Genomic DNA, 17,542 nt, shown 5'->3' on the forward strand with positions numbered 1-17,542 from the left:
CCCTTTACTGGTAAAGGGGAATACTCACTGGATACCCCTTTACCAGTAGTGCTCCAAGCTGGTCGATCTGGCTTGGTTTGAACTCAAACCGGGTCCTGTTCGACCAGGCAGAAAACCTAGCTGTGCCAGGTTGGCTCAAATCTGGTCCATATTCTAGCCAAACTGGCAACACTAGTTTTGTGCACATCCCTAATGGTAAGAACCAGTGGGACACTCTTATTCCTGGATACAAACTCTATGGAAAGGATAGGGAGGGGAGGATTTGGGGTGGCGTAGCACTATATATTAAAGAAGGGATAGAGTCCAACAAGCTGGAAAACCTAGGAGGACCGGAGTCCTCCACAGAATCATTATGGGTGAGAGTATAAGGACTGAATGTCTTACTAGGGACATGCTATTGCCCTTCAGATCAAAACGCTGAGAGTGACCTGGAATTGGAGAAGCAAACCAGAGAGGTGTCAAAGAGAGACAGAGCTGTAATAATGGGTGACCAACTATCCTCACATAGACTGGACAAATTCACGTGCAAGTATTAACAGAGACGCCAAATTTCTAGACATGCTAAATGACTGTGTCTTAGAACAGTTGGTCACAGATCCAAGAAGAGAGAAGGTGACCTTAGACTTAATCCTGAGTGGTGCCCAGGAGCTGGTGTGAGAGATCAGAGTTGCAGAATCATTGAGGAACAGTGACCATAGTGTGATCCTATTCAGCTTATATGTGAGTGGAGCATTGCCAAGGAAGTCCAACATATACAGGTATGTGATGGACATTTGTGCTGGACTTCGGAAGAGGAAACTTATCAAAAATGAGGGGACTGGTAAAAAGGAAGCTGAAAGGGAAAGCCAGGAAGGTCAAATCACTCCAGAAAGCATGGAACCTATTTAAAACCACCATAATAGAAGCTCAGTTGCCATGTATACCAAGAAGGAAGAAAGGTACTACCAAGTTCAGGAGAACACCAGCATGACTAACAAGTAGAGTTAGGGAAGCTATAAAAGGGAAGAAGACTTCCTTCAGAAAATGGAAGTCCTACCCAAATGAAGAGAACAGGAAGGAACATAAACTCTGGTAAAAGAAATGCACAGAGACGATAAGGGATGCAAAGAGAGAGTTTGAGGAGCATATAGGTAGAAGTGTCAAGGGAATAACAAAAACTTATTTAAACAAAGGAGAACCTTGTTACCCGTGACAGTTCCTTTGCTTGCCTACTACTATGAGTAACAGAACTGTGAGTAACGAGGCATTATGACTATGGGGAAAGGGGGGTTAGGTTCCAAAGTGGAGGGAAAACACAAAAAACAGCCAAAAAAACAAACAAAACCAAAAACAAGAACATAAAATGCCTTACTGTGGCATGCTCTGTGGGGTCTGTATGTGCCCAGGAATCCCCCTATTGTGCCCACCAAAGGATTAAATGCCCCCCCCAAACCATGAAAAATTACAGGAAATGGTTGGTTTTAAAAAAAGAAAGGAGCCACAAAATGGCTCCTCAAGACAAAATGACAGGCGGAAGTGACCTCCATGGTCACTTCCAGACCTCTAAGAACTACTACGGATACATGAGTTTTAACTCTTTCATACCTGTGGATGCTGAGAACTGATGTAAATGAGACACTCCACAGATACACAGAACTGCAAATAATGTGGTTCTCCTGTACATCAGAAGCAGAAAGCCTGCCAGAGAGGTGGTTAGATGATGAGGACCTGAAAGGGATTACTAAGGAGGATAAGGAGATGGCAGAGAAGCTGAATGAGTTATTTGCATCTGTTTTCTTGACAGAGGATACTGACCATATACAGGTGTACAATGTTATCCATGAGGGTTCTGTTCCCACTGATTTCCATGGGCAACAAAATCATGGATAACAGGGAATTAGGGCTATCGGAATCGAGGGGGTTAGGTTCCTGAGTCAGCAAAAAATGGATTAAAAAGGGCTTAAAATGGTTAGGGAAACTACAGGCTGCTTAGTTTAACTTCTGTGCTAGGTAAATTGATGGAAAGCATACTTAAAGTCAAAATTATTAAACATATAGAAGAACAGACCTTGCTGAAGGAGAACCAGCATAGCTTCTGCAAGGGCAAGTGTTGCCTCACAACACTTTTGGAGTTCTTTGAGAGTGTCAACAGGCATGCAGATAAAGGTGATCCAGTTGACATAGTATGCTTGGACTTCCAAAAAGCTTTTGACAAAGTTGCCCACCGAAGCCTCTTGAGTAAATCTAGCAGTCAAGGGATAAGGGGACAGGTTCAGTTGTGGATTGGTAACTGGTTGAAGGACAAGAAACAAAGAGTAGGTATAAATGAACAAGTTTTCACAGTGGAGGGAAGTAACAAGTGGGGTCCCCCAAGGTTCTGTACTGGGAACAGTGCTTTTTTACTTGTTAATACATGATCTAGAAGTTGGGGTAAGCAGTGAAGTGGCCAAGCACTGTACTGGGAACAGTGTTTTTTTACTTGTTAATACATGATCTAGAAGTTGGGGTAAGCAGTGAAGTGGCCAAACACTAAACTATTTAGGTTAATGAAATCCAAAACAGATTGTGAGGAGCTCCAAAAGGATTTCTCCAAACTGGGTGAGTGGGTGACAAGATGGCAAACATGGTTCAGTGTAAGCAAGTGTAAAGTGATGCCTATTGGGGCAAAAAAACCCAACTTCACATATACTCTGATGGGGTCTGAGCTGTCCATAACTGACCAGGAGAGAGATATTGGGGTCATGGTGGAAAGCTTGTTGAAAGTATTGACTCAGTATGCAGCAGTTGCAAAAAAAGGCCAATTCCATGCTAGGGATCATTAGAAACAGGATTGAAAACAAAAGTGATAATATTATAATGCCTTTATACAAATCTATGGTGTGGCCACATTTGGAGTAATGCCTACAGTTCTGGTCACCATATTCTGGTCACCAAAGGACATTGTAGAACTAGAGAAGGTGCAGAAGAGAGCAACCAAGATGATCAGGGGCCTGGAGCACCTTCCTTATGAGGCAAGGCTACAACACCTGGGGCTCTTTAGTTTGGAAAAGAGGCGACTACAGGGGGGCATGGTAGAGATGTATAAAATTATGCATGGAGTAGAGAAAGTAGACAGAGAGAAATTTTTCTCCCTTGTTCATAACACTAGAACCAGGGTGATGTGGTGATGGCCACTAGCTTGGATGGTTTTAAAAGGTGCTTAGACAAATTAATAGAGGACAGGTCTATCAATGGCTACTAGGGAGGTGGCTATAGGTCACCTCCAGCCTCAGAGGCAAAATGTCTCTAAATACCAGTTGCAGGGGAGCAACAGCCGGAGAGAGGGCATATCCTCACCTCATGCCTGTGGGCTTCTCAGAGGCATCTGGTGGGCCATTGTGTGAAGCAGGATGCTGGACTAGATAGACCTTGGGCCTGATCCAGCAGGTCTGTTCTTATGAGTGCCAGTGTGGTGTAGTGGTTATAGTTTTGGGCAGTGGGTAGTGTGCAGCTCTGTAGTAGAGCATGTGTTTCGCATGCAGGAAGTCCAATCCCTACCATCTCTAGGTAGGGCTGGGGGGAAAGCCGCTGAGGCCCTGCCAGTCAGTGTAGCTAGAGGGACCAATGATGTGACTTTGAATAAGGCAGCTTCATATGATCTTGGACTGGATAGGTTCTAATTCTTGCTCATTCACAAAGTTTATTGGGAGACCTTGGGCTTCTCAACCTAACCTGCTTTACAGAACTGTTGTGCAGATAAAGGAAGGGAAGTGTGTATGCTTCCCTGAGCTCTTGAAGGCAAAACAGTATTAACAAGTTGCAAACAGATAAAGGCAAGCATGCCATAAAGTGTACCAATTGCACAAAATATGATCCGATATTTCAATTTCCTAAATTAATCAAATCAGTTTTCAGAATAGTTAATCTGCAACCAGTCTCACCCAATTACAACTGATATTTATTGTGGCTTTTTGGCTTTCAATAAACATTTAGAATGTACTCTGTAGTAGTTGTAAGTATTTTTTGTTAAAGGGATAAACCTGCAGATGTTTAGTTGGATAATTCTGCAGTTTATTCACTCACTCCTACCTTCAATTTATCATGTAAATAATTCAGGTACCAGAAGTATTGTTAGTTTTAATGAATAAATGTTGGCTGGTGCTTCTTCAGTGTGAAGTATTCCTTGTTCTGGCTTTTTCTTCCCCCGAACACATCAAGGCAAAGCAGCTAGACAAGATGGTTTTGACCCCTCTTTCAGCGTTACAGGCCCTATTCCCAGGCCCTCAGAAACTCATTCAGAAGCGTTACGATAAACTGCTAGACTATAACAGCTACCACCAAAAGGCCGCAGGAGATGAGATGGATCTGGCCAAAAAAGAATATGAGGCTCTCAATGCCCAGCTTGTGGAGGAACTTCAGAGGTTCAACAAGGCAGCAAAGAAAATTGTGACAAATTGCCTGTGTTGCTTCCTCACTCTTCTGAGGGATATGGTATCATCGGCATTGCAGTCCCATTCCACAGGGGAATCCCCCATATCTGTAAGTATTATATTATAGGTGCATTCCTGCTTACATGGTGGTGGTGGCGGCGGCGGCAGGCAGGGCCTTCTCTGTTGTATTGCCCAGGCTAAGGGACTTCCCCCCCACAGGAAGTTTGGGTTACCCCATCACTCCTTGCCTTCAGATTAATGGGGTTTATTCCATTGTGCCTTCTGTTCTGAATGATAAACGAAGGTGGGGTGGGTGGGTGGATTTCCACTGCATTAGTTTGTTGGTGATGTTGATATACTGTACTATATATGGTATGTTTGTAAGAACATCTGTTGGTCCGTCTTGTCTGCCTTTCTCTCTTTCCAGCATCCCCTATGAGGAGAAACTACAGTGTCGGGGCCTTTTAAATTTAAGAAGCAGGCGGTTAAATGGGGGAAATGATAGAGGTGTATAAAATTCTGCACCGTGTGGATCAAGTGGATAGAAATACATTTTTCTCCCCTTTTCATAGAACCCAGGGTTATCCGTTGAAGCTAAATGCTGAGAGATTCAGAACAAACAAAAGGAAGTCCTTAAAAAAAAAAAAAGAATGTTAAGTTAAACTAAAAAATTCACTGCCACCAATGGTCACCAATATAGATGTTTCTAAAAAATAATTAGACAAATTAATGGAGGATATGACTATCAATGGTTATTAACCTGGATAGCTGTATATTTCCATCAGGGTCAGAGGGGGCATGTTACTTTTTTTTTTTTAAACAGAATGTGTAGTTAAATTATGGAATTCACTGCCACTAGATGTGGTGATGGCCACCAATCTAGATAATTCTAAAAAATGATTAGACAAATTAGTGGAAGATATGATTATCAATGGTTATTAGCCTGGATAGCTGTATATTTTCATTGGGATCAGAGGGGGCATTCCCTGAACAACCAGTGCTAGGGAACTTCAACAGGAGGAGGCAGTTCCTCTCTTTCCCCCCACTTGCAGGCTTCCCTGATGCACCTGGTTGGCCACTACATGAAGCAGGATGCTGGACTAGATGGACCTTTGGCCTTTTCTTATGTTTCTATCTATCTATCTATCTATCTATCTATCTATCTATCTATCTATCTATCCATCTATCTATCTATCTATCTATCTATTCATTCATTTTGGGCAACCTGTGTTCCTAATCCCTCTTTTACGTGGGTGGGACTAAAGAAAGTTGCTCCGCCACCGCCACCATCACAGAAAGGCTGTGGGCATCAAGGCTAGAGACTGCTGAGCAGCTAGACCTTCTGAGAGACCTTCACAACTGCCCAGCGATGCTGACCCCTGATGCTGGTCCTGTATATAAGTAAATAAGTCTTAGGACACTATACAGTTTATTAAATATGCCAGGCCACCTAATGTTGCAGTGGGGAAGCAACCTGCTTAGAGAGCAGGAGGCTGTTTGTTCAAATCCCCGCTGATGTGTTTCCCAGAATATGGGAAACTGCAGCAGTGATAAGGAAAAGAGCTGGTCTTCTGGTAGCAAGCATGACTTGTCCCCTTAGCTAAGCAGAGTCCTCCCTGTTTGCATGTGAAAGGGAGACTAGAAGTATGAGCACGGTAAGATATTCCATTTACGGAATGGAGTCGCTCTGGGAAGAGCAGAAGGTTCCAGCTTCCCTCCTGGCATCTCCAAGATAGGGCTGAGAGAGATTTCTGCCTGCAACCTTGGAGAAGCTGCTGACAGTCTGTGTAGACAATACTGAGTTAGATGGACCAATGGTCTGACTTGGTATATGGCAGTTTCCTATGTTCCTAGGAAGGTGCTGAAAGGCATAATCTCATACTGCGCGAGAGAAGGCAATGGTAAACGACTCCTATACTCTGCCAAGAAAATCACATGACTCTATGGTTGCAAGGAGTTGACACTGACTCGACGGCACAACCTTTCCTAAATATATCTGACTTTTTCCTGATTCCCTGGGAAACATGGGATAGTTTCCCAGCACTGAGTGCAATTAGGAGCAAAAACCAGGGTAAATATAGGATTAATTCAAGGGTCAGTCTTCTAGTTATATGGGCCTATGTGCAATGTAGAAGATGGGGGCCCCAATATATTATTCAACAGAAATTTTAAAAGTCTTTAATGCATGCATTAATGATATAAAGATCACATATACAATGGCTTGCAGTCTTTATTTCCTCTAATATAGCTTTTTCAGTGTGTGGACAGCACTCTCTAGTGGCATTAATTAAAAATTGGCTCAGCCAGGTTTTATGCCACATAGTTGGATGTTTTTCACCTGCTTTGACTCAGCATTGTTGCTAGGTAATAAGCAATGTGCATATATTAAAATGAATTAATAGATGCAACTGAACAATGGAAGTTTTGCTCCTCAAGGAGAGATGATCACGTCTGGCTCTCATTTTATGGGGGTTGAAATTGAGAGGAAAATAGCAAAGGAAGTAAATTATTTCGGCGAGTGATGGTGTGGTATCACATCCCACACTTTCTCATCCAGTGTATACATGCAAGACAGTAACAGCTATAGGAATACATCATAATAGAATTACCACCTTTTTTTCCTAGCAAGGCTCCTCTGGCATTAACAGCAGAAATTCCAGCACTACACCTTCAAAAATACAGGGTGTGCTTGTCCCTAGCCTGAAGAAGCAGTAATGGGAAAGGCAACATTTATGTTGAGCTCCTGCCCAATATGCAGTTATTAAAAGAACAGGAGCCTTGTCAGGAAAAAACAGTGACAGCTCCATTGTAAGGTCTGCCAAATTCACTTGCAAAAGCAGCCCTGTTACAGGACCAGGGCATTGTCTGAAGGCACATGGCACAGCAATCTTGCAGATCTGTATTTCTGGATAGGAGACCTCATGGGAACCCCGTTTATGCTCTATTGAATTCTATTGACTAAAACCGGATGTAAATGTAATAAATACCTTTCCCACACTTTATTCCCTGATTCTTGTGAGTAATTTGTGGCCAATGTATGCAATCTTCTCTAACTTCTTGTGAATTGGCAGTTATCTTGTCCAGGAGTCAGTGAAATTCAACATCAAGTGCTTGAAGAGGTACACAATTTGAATTTTGTCAAAGAAAGCAACAGCATCAATTTTATTGAGAGGAAGCTGAGCTTTGAGAAAAAGAAGCCCACCCCTCTCCAGGTTTGTAACATAACTTTGACAGTGAACGGTCAAAATGCCATTTTTACTGTAAGTGCCGGTAACTAGCTCCAGGTCTGCAACCTTTAAGTTCAGTCCAGAGAGAGCAAGCCATCCTTCGTTTCTCTTGACATCCCACTAATATAGCAGTACACTTTAATACCACAGTCCTATGCACACTTACAGTACCTGGGAGTTAGTCCCATTGGAGTCAGTGGAACATACTCCTAAATTAACATGCATAGACTTGGGCTACCTGTCTGATTTCAGTTGTCTCTTAGCTTTCCCTGGATTGTTCTCTTTATATTCAAGCATGAACTGTCTACTTCTGGAATATGGGGGGGGGGAACCCACCAGGTTTTAGATGTTCAATTAGGTATTAGATGTTCAATTATTTATTCTGCTAGAAAACAAAAGAAAAAGAAATGTCACCCCACTTGGAGTATAATCACCAATGGCATCTGCAGTTCAGCCCTATTAATCTCAAAAGGACTTGACCTTATGCTTAGATCAAAGGATAGTAAAAATTCCATAGAATGGAGACTGCTGCTGTTCTTTGGAACAGCTCCTGCCCCCCTTGAAGGCATTTGAACTGTTCTGGAGCACCTACTTTGCTATCAGCGCCTTTGTGTAATTTACAAGAGAACTGTTAATGGATCTCCCATGTCACACTTAATTTAGCCCTAAGTCTGATTGAACTCTGTCAGAGTTGCTTGCAAGAAAATGAGGTCCGTCTCATGGCCAACCCTACCTGGATTTGGCAGTGCTAACCTGGGTAGGGCTGGTCGTGAGAACCATCAGGATTCCTCCCAATCCCAGTGCTCCTCTGCTGGCAGCCTGGGTTTCAAACCTGACCTAATTGTGAGGTAGGAGGACCGCCCGGTCGTGTGGGTGCTCGAGCTGCCGGCAGCCATTGCAACCATAGAGCTGGGGGGAAGGAGCGACCTGGCAGCAGGAAGTTCCCCAATGCACTGCACGGCTTGCGCAATGTATTGTGGGATTCTTGGTGGCCAGGTGGCCTTCTCCCCAGGTCTTGATCGCCATGCCACTTGCTGCCCTGCCGATCGTGTGGGTGCACGACACAGCGGAGCCCAGGAGTGGCAGGACTCATGTGGAGGGAAGGTAGGTAGGCTCCTGCCTTCCCCCAGCCTGGTTCAGTCCCAGCCCCAGCGGTCATGTGAATGACCTTAACATATGTAGAATCCAGGATTCATGATTGTAAACTGTACACTGTGGTCTTAAATAAACTAACTCAAAAGTAAGTTCCATTAATTTTGGTAGGCTTAGCTGGTGAAGCACAGTGGCTAAGCAAGTGAGCTATGGATCAGGAACCCTCTGGTTTGAATCACCTCTGCCAGGAGCTCACTAGGTAGCCAAACCACTCAATTTTCAGCCTCTGTCCCTCAGCTGCCATAAAAGAATACAAATACTTACCTTACAGGATGTTTGTAAGGATTATGTCAAGAGAGTACATCTGAAGTGCATTGCATACTTTGAAAAAAAGCACTATATAAATGCTAAGTATCATTCCTTCCAAGTGAGTGTGCATATGAGCCACCTAACGGTGCAGCGGGGAAATGACTTATCAAGCCAGAGGTTGCTGGTTCGAGGTTGCCGGTTCGAATCCCCGCTGGTATGTTTCCCAGACTATGGGAAACACCTATATCAGGCAGCAGCGATATAGGAAGATGCTGAAAGGCATCACCTCAGACTGCGTGGGAGATGGCAATAGTAAACCCCTCTTGTATTCTACTAAAGGATATTCTAGAGGCATCTGGTGGGCCACTGTGTGAAACAAGATGCTGGACTAGATGGGCCTTGGGCCTGATCCAGCAGGGCTCATCTTATGTCCTTATAATGCATGAGTCTTCCTGTTCAGGGGTCTCATGTGTCCCAACTAGGCTGCCCTTTGTCCCAAGTAAGTGTGAAAACAAGCTGCATCCTATGCTGTTTCTCTCCACAATGCACCAGGCTGACACTCCATTCCATAGCCCTTGGCAATGTCATTGTCATAATAAGCCTTCCCTTCAAATTGTGAATCTGCAGTCTGCAGACGTATTTCCCACTAAACATCTGTGTAGCACTTACTAATCTTCCATAGTATTTTTATAACACAGGAAGCCTTTAAGTATCTTTCGCAGCGATAGCATGTGATTAAAAACCCATGCTCAGATTTAGACATGTCTGGTGCACAATGTCGCCTTCAAGAGCCCCCGCAATGCAGAAGCTCTGCCTGCCCCATATCTGTAACTTGTCATTCCACGTATAAAACAGCATAATCCATGGATTACTGGTTTTTCAGCTCTGGCCTTGCGATGTAGGTTGTTACACATCCTGTCACTTGTGGGGATGCCTTCAAACTGCTTTCAGTTAATTGACACTGGGACGATAAAGGCATTAAGACTGGAGAAGGAGGTAAATTTTCCTGTACATGACAATTCATCGGAGACTTAATCTTACAGCTTTGGAAGTAAAAGGGTCAAGCTCAGGTATATTGGCCCGCCTGCTATATACGTACAACCCTGGGCACTTTGGTGACTGGCAAATTGTTTTACCTGCCTGTGTGCAATGATGTGGCACTGCATGCTGCTGGTGGTCAGTTCCGAAGACACATTCAGCAGCTGACTTGTGCAAAAACCTTGCTCACCTTGCTTACATGAGCCTTGTAACATTAGAAGTGAATTCACCCTGGCAGCGTCATGCAGTGGTCAGAGTGTTGGACTTGGACTGGGAAGACCTGACTTCAAGTCCTCATTCAGGCATGAAACTCACAGGATGACTCTGGGCCAGTCAACTATCCCTCAACCTAGTCCCACAGGGTTGGTGTGAGGATAAACACCGGCACGTACTCCTCTCTGGGAGGAAGAGTGGGATAATGTACAAACAAATATTATTATGCATGGTTATTATGCATGGAGTAGAGAGAGTGGACAGAGAGAAAATGTTCTCCCTCTCTCACAACACTAGAACCAGGTGTCATCCCATGAAACTGAAGGCCAGGAAATTTAGGACCAACAAAAGGAAGTACTTTTTCACACAGTACATAATTAATCTATGGAATTCTCTGCCAGTGGTGACGGCAAACAGCTTGGATGACTTTAAAAGGGGCTTAGACAAATTCATGGAAGTCAGGTCTTTCAGTGGCTACTAGTCTGGTGGCTATAGGCCTCCTCCAGCCTAAGTGGCAAGTTGCCACTAAATACCAGTTTCAGGGAAGCAACAGTGGGAGAGAGGGCATGTCCTCACTTCTTGCCTATGGGCTTCTCAGAGGCATCTGGTGGGCCACTGTGTGAGGCAGAATGTTGGACTAAATACTCTGGGCCTGATCCAGCAGGGCTGTTCTTATGTTGCAAGTGCAAGATCACACCCAAATGTGCAAGTGAGATCCAACAGACATGGTGGTAGATTTGGCCATAAGACTTGAGTTCAAATCCCTGTTCAGCCATGAATAATAGTAACTTACTTATGGGAGTGTGATGGCAGTCATGTGGGTGAATGCAATAGGAATTGGAAACACTTTGTGCAAGGAAAGTGTTGTTGAACTAACAATAACAAAATATACTCTTCTGTGGCATTGCAGCTGAAAGTCTGTCTCTAACAGCCTTGTGTTTTACTTTTGCTTTTCAGCCTGAACTTCCACGTCAGACTGAAAGCCACAGGTCAATGCTATTGTCTGTCTACAACTCAGACTTGCTGTACCAAGCCAAGCGCAAATGCAATGCTACCCAGGAATTCGATATTGATCTCTATGAAGGAGAACTGGTGGCTGTTGTGGAGCAGAAGGACCCTTTTGAAAGTGCAAGCAGATGGCTTGTCGACACTGGCAGTAAGTGATGTGCACCATCACTGCACTAGCTGCTGTCTTTTGGTTGTACAGATTATCCATCCTAGCTGTGCCAACTTTGTAACCTCAACTTCTTGTTTTTGGAGTTTGGGACAATGGCTCACTTGCATACTACCTGGGAAGGCGAGAGAGAGAGAGAGAGAGAGAGAGAGAATCTTGATGCTAGAATGTTCAAATGTATTGGTGGTAGGGAAGTGGTGGTAAGGAAGCTAGTTCAGGTTTTGCTGATGGTACAGATGTCTAGCACACTGTGCTACAGGCATACCAACCTGCACCTCAGCATGCATGCATTCAAAACTGGATACACAGACACAAAAATAGAGCCCCCCATCAGAGCAGTTCCCCACAATGTGCATTAAATGTATATGAAATTATCTTATACCGAGACCATATACACAAGACCATAGCCTAGCATAGATGACAATGTCACTTCATCTTTGTTCTTTTAGATGCCAGGTAAAGACCTTTTTGTTCACTCAGGCTTTTTGTTCACTCAGATTTTTAAATGTGATTTTTAAAACTGATTTTTTTAAAAAAAGAAAAATTTAAATGGTGTTGTATTTTGTGTGTGTGTGTGTGGGGGGGTGTTTTGTGATTTCATGTGTTATGTGTTTTTACTTGATGTGTTAATGCTGTGTTGTGAACTGCCCAGAGAATGATTTGTTACAGGGCAACTAACAAATAAAGGGCTGCTATTTTTATTTAATTTATTTTTATTTTTATTTTTATTTTTATTTCTTGTTTACACAGTCAGACAGGTGTTATTGACTGGTTTGTTTTATCCAGACATCGAGTCCTTCCCAAGGACCTGGGATGGCTGAATTTTATCATCAATACTGTTGGTTATTATAGATATCGTCGCAGAATATAGGCTGTTCCCAGTAAAGCTGCTTTTTGTAATTGGCTGATGGTGTTTTCTGTGGCCCCTATGGTGTTGAGGTGCTCTTCAAGGTCTTTTGGAACTGCACCCAGGGCGCCAATTACCACTGGGATTATTTTGGTCTTCTTCTGCCACAGCCTTTCAATTTCAATTTGTAGATCTTTGTATTTGGTGATTTTTTCTATTTCTTTTTCTTCTATTCTGCTATCCCCTGGTATTGCTATGTTGATTATTTTGACTTGTTTTTCTTTCTTCTTGACTACAGTGATATCTGGTGTATTGTGTGGCAGATGTTTGTCTGTTTGTAGTTGGAAGTCCCATAATATTTTTACATCTTCATTTTCTTCAACTTTTTCAATTTTATGGTCCCACCAATTCTTGGCTACAGGTAGCTTGTATTTTTTGCAGATGTTCCAGTGTATCATCCCTGCTACCTTGTCATGCCTTTGTTTGTAGTCAGTCTGTGCGATCTTCTTACAACAGCTGATCAGGTGGTCCACTGTTTCATCTGCTTCTTTACAAAGGCGGCACTTGCTGTTTGTTGTGGATTTTTCTACTTTTGCTCTTACTGCATTTGTTCTTAGTGCCTGTTCTTGTGCAGCCAGTATTAAACCCTCTGTTTCTTTCTTCAAGTTGCCATTCTTAAGCCATTGCCAGGTCTTGGTGATGTCTGATTTTCCACTTATAGTGTGCAAATATTGACCATGCAGTGGCTTATTTTTCCATTTTTCTGCTCGGTTCTTGACTTGTTCTTTCTTGTAGGCCTGTTTTATTTCATTGGTGTTGAATAGTTTCGCGTTATTGACCATTTTCAGTGCATCTTCCTCACTGTCCTTGATATATTCTTCAAGGCCTCTTTTCTCCTCTACTGTTTGATGGACTTGCAGCATTCCTCTTCCATCTGAGCTGTGAGGGAGGTATAGCCTATCGACATCACTGCAGGGGTGCAGAGCATGATTGATGGTCATGATTTTCCTGGTCTTACGATCTAGCGTCTCTAGCTCTGCCTGGGTCCAGTCTATTATTCCTGCAGAGTATCTGATAATAGGTATAGCTCAGGTGTTTATGGCTTGTATGGTGTTCCTGCCATTGAGTTTGGACTTGAGGATTTTTCTAACTCTCCTGATGTATTCACTTCCAATTTTTCGTTTAACTTCAGTGTGTGCGATGTTATCAGCCTGGAGAATGCGCAAGTATTTGTAAGGTTCTTTCTCTTCCAGGTTCTTGATCTTGCTTCCATTGGGCAGTTCTATTCTTTCTGTTTTTGTTATTTTCCCTCTGTTCATTATTAATGCAGCACACTTGTCTAGTCCAGACTCCATTGCTATATCGCTACTGAATATACGGACAGTGTTTAGCAGTGATTCAATTTCTGACTGGGACTTTCCATACAACTTAAGATCGCAATTTCCAGTGTGTCTGAATTCATCATGTAATGTATGCTTAATTTCTATAATTGTCATAATGTATCCAGCTTCCAGTGGGCTTCTAGGTTTAAAAATTATGGTTTTTAACTTGCAGTAAATTAAGGCCTCTCTGCTTTTATAAATATAATTATTTGTCAGGTGGACTGACAAATAATTCTTAAACAATCTTCTCTCATTGATTTTTCTTTCTCTCTTTCCATACCTAGTTATGAAAGGATATGTTTATTCCTCCTTCCTGAAACCCTACAATCCAGCAAAGGTACAAAAGGATGCTGGGGAGACCAGTTTTTGTGACGGTGATTTTGATAACATCAGCCTTTTTGTCTCTTCACGGTCAACGGACGACAACCTGACAAAACCTGCAGGACACAAAAGAAGTGGCAGCAGTTCTTCCTATAATAGCCTGTTTGAAAAAACATCTATTAATGGGGTGGAGGCGGATATCTTACACGAAGTGGATGACCAACATGTAAGCATGCTCTCTTTATCATCCTAGGAAAAAGACTCTACTGCTGCAATGGCCCACTGTAGAGGAATAGTGGTTCAAAACTGAACAGACTGGCTAAGTAGGACAGGGGTGGACAACCTGAGGTGCTCTGGCTGTTATTGGACTACAACTCCCATCATTCCTAGCTGCAGTTCATTGTAACTGGGAATGATGGGAGTTATGGCCCAACAACAGCTGGAGAGCCTCAGGTTGGCCAACCCTGGAGTATTTCAGAAACTTGAAGAGATAAAGGCTCTACACACGACCTGTGTGTAGAGCCTGAATGGGGTTTGCAGGGAGAGCGTGTTTGACCCACTCCCCACAGAAGAGCAGGGAGCCCTCACTGGGTGGCCAGATCGGCCGCCTAGATGATTGGCCATCACAGAGCCAGTTGGGGCAGTCTCATGAGGCACCGCGCAAGTGCGTGGTGCCTTTTGGGGAGCCCCCTAACTCTGGGAGACTTGTTGTAAGTGTGAGCTCTGGAGGCTATTCGTGAGTCGTTTTGGCATGGAGCGGCGCCATAGTGACATGTGAGCAGTTAACCTGCTTTTTGGGCACTCCTGTGCCTGAAACATGGGTTAAGTGGCGGGCTACCCCAAGAGGGTTTGCCACTACACTGCCGGGAGCTACGTGGCTCCCAACAGTTCTCATGCGCAGTGGAAATCGAATGGGCTCCCTTAGCCTGGTTTCCACTCTGCATGAGAATAGCCTCATCGTTTTCTGATGACCAAACTGTATATTATAACTTCTTGGTCTCCATCTCCATGGACTCCAGTTCTCTGTCAACATGGTTAATTTTATGATAGGAACAGGGGAGTAGTGAGCTTCCCAGGGACCGGGGGACAAAGTGTAGCCGGGGGCTTCCACTGCATGTGCAAAGCACACACGTGCCACAGCGCTTTCCTCACAGAAAAAAAGAGCTCAAACGGACAAGAGCTCAAACAGCGGGGAGAGGCGGAGGCAGGGGCTCTTGCTGGGTGGGGGGAAGAGACGCAGTGAAGAAGGGAGGAGCCCAGAAGAGCTGTGAGGATGGTGGGGCGGGGGGAGGAAGGGATGCCCCCATTGCAGTAGCAAGTCTGGCACCCCCTCCTGCTTCACACCCAGCTCAGCCTCCAGCCTAAGCTGCCCAAACGGTGGGGAGAGGTGGAGGCATGGGCTCTTGCCAGGGCAAGATCGATCTTGCTCTGGCAGAGCCCACGTGGAGGCAGAGGCAGTGAACGGGACTGGGAAGGAGCCAACTCAGGCAAGCTGTAAGATATTCCATTCTTAGGGGATGGAGCCACTCTGGGAAGAGCAGACATTTTCAAGTTCCCTCCCTGGCTTCTCCAAGATAGGGCTGAGAGAGATTTCTGCCGGCAACCTTGGAGAAGCCGCTGCCAGTTTGTGAAGACAATACTAAGCTAGATAGACCAATGGTCTGACTCGGTATATGGCAGCTTCCTATGTTCCTACAGGGGGAAGCAGGAATGTGCTGGTTGACCATACCGCCCCACCCCCACCCCTTGCCATCATGCTCTTTGGGCTGTTCCCCACTGTCCCCGGTCCAGTGCTTCTCTGGCCAAGTGGCCAACATTCCAAATCATGGGATGAAACTCTGCCTGGGTTCAGGGTTTGCCTTTGCAGACAAGCACTGAACCTGGGGCTAGCAGAGGGCAAGGTCCCAGCGTTCTGGGGGTCGCAGCTAGTTGCCATACTTCTGTTCCCTCTCTGCAGAGGAAGTATTGTATAAAGTTAACCAGACGTTGAAATGAAGGAGGTCAGTTAACAGTCTCAGTTTGTTGTTTGACTGGTGTCTCCGAATCAGTACTGTTTTTGTATCAGTGTTCTGTGTTTGGGATTTAAAAATACCATCTTTAGTCCACATTACTGAAAGAGCAACTATGGCAGAAAATACATTTTCTATGGTTTTCCTCCGCAGACGTTCTATGCAGTTCATGCATTTCAAGCAAGGAGCCATCAAGAGCTCAGTCTTCAGGAGTATCAGCGAGTTCGAATCCTTCGTTTTTCTGATCTGAGTGGCAATAAAGAATGGTGGTTAGCTGAAGCCAAAGGACAAAAGGGATATGTTCCAGCCAATTACCTTGGGAAGATGACATATGCATAAGCATGAGTAACACTTTTGGGACTCAGTTGACCAAGAACATCAGAGCCAGAAGACTATTGGCATTTTTTTGTTAGTGTTAGCCATGAAAGCTTGTATGTCTTGATATGTTACACTGATAGTCAAAAGCTTACAAAATCAAGAACTGAAAATCTAATGAAAATATTCTAAAAGGGAAGTATTTCCATTTATTGTCCTGAAATGCTTGCATGCTCTTTACCCTTTGGGTCTGTGTTGTTGATTCTGGATAAATCTCTTTTAGTGCTTATATAAGCAGATATATATCATATTTAGGCTACATCCAGCCTTGTAGTTCTCTCTACTTGTTGGCATCCAGCGGTCCAGGACTCTGAGTGCTGTCTGATCTATCCAGGTTCTTTGATGAAAGACTTAGCCAGATGTACATTAGGCTCCCACTTTCTCTCTGAAGCTAGTCTTTAAGAACATAAGAACACTCCTTCTGGATTAGGCTCAGGGCCTGTCTAGTTCCATATCCTGTTTCCCACAGTGGCCTCCCAGAAGGCCACAGACATGCCCTCCTGCTTTTGCTCCCCTGCAACTGGTATTCAGAGGCATCTTGCCTCTGAGGCTGGAGGTGTCCCCTGCCTCTGCACAGATTCGCAACTTGACCAGAGGGATTCCTCTCAACCAGTTGTCAGAACACACTGATCAGACCTGAAGAACAAGACAGTGATGATGCATAGGCTACCATCAGCTTGACTTAGAGGGGAGATTCAGCAAGTGCTGGACCTCAAGCCCAGCAGGTCCCTATCATCACATTCCCTGGAACATCACAATAAGGGGCGTAGTAGAGCGCAGCCTTTGGCCAGGCAGAGGACTGCATCAAAGAGATGCCCAGGACCCAAAGTGGTACTCCTCCATTTCTTTGACTTCCCTTCCCCCCCCCCCCAGCTGGGGCCACCCCCACTCCACAGGTCCATAGCACCACAAACTCAATCATGAGGTATATCAGGGTGGCCCTGTCAAGTCAGTCTCTCTCAGCATAAGCAAAGGGCAGAATATGAATATCATACTATTTTGAAGGATAATAAAGAATACACAGACTCAAGGCTTGCATATTTCTGAAGCTGTGCTTACAATCTCCAAGGACTACCGTACTGTAAAGAATACCACTTGAAAAAACAATGCATGTTATGTCTTTTGAGCTAGCAGGATTCTGTAATTCAGTGGGTGCCTCCTGCATTC

General features: G+C 44.2%; 1 protein-coding gene across 1 annotated transcript in view; it reads left to right on the plus strand.

Annotated features, from left to right (window-relative positions):
- Positions 1 to 16,339, plus strand: part of ARHGEF38 (Rho guanine nucleotide exchange factor 38) — a 73,056-nt gene extending 56,717 nt beyond the window's left edge. Inside the window, exons 10-14 of the mRNA XM_053257689.1 lie at positions 4,177 to 4,497; positions 7,460 to 7,600; positions 11,225 to 11,423; positions 13,955 to 14,217; positions 16,154 to 16,339. Of these exons, the coding sequence (XP_053113664.1) occupies positions 4,177 to 4,497; positions 7,460 to 7,600; positions 11,225 to 11,423; positions 13,955 to 14,217; positions 16,154 to 16,339 (1,110 nt within the window). The remainder of the gene's footprint in view (positions 1 to 4,176; positions 4,498 to 7,459; positions 7,601 to 11,224; positions 11,424 to 13,954; positions 14,218 to 16,153) is intronic.
- The last annotated feature ends 1,203 nt before the right edge of the window (positions 16,340 to 17,542 follow it).

This window comes from Hemicordylus capensis, chromosome 5, assembly GCF_027244095.1.
Source record: "Hemicordylus capensis ecotype Gifberg chromosome 5, rHemCap1.1.pri, whole genome shotgun sequence".
Taxonomy (NCBI): domain Eukaryota; kingdom Metazoa; phylum Chordata; class Lepidosauria; order Squamata; family Cordylidae; genus Hemicordylus; species Hemicordylus capensis.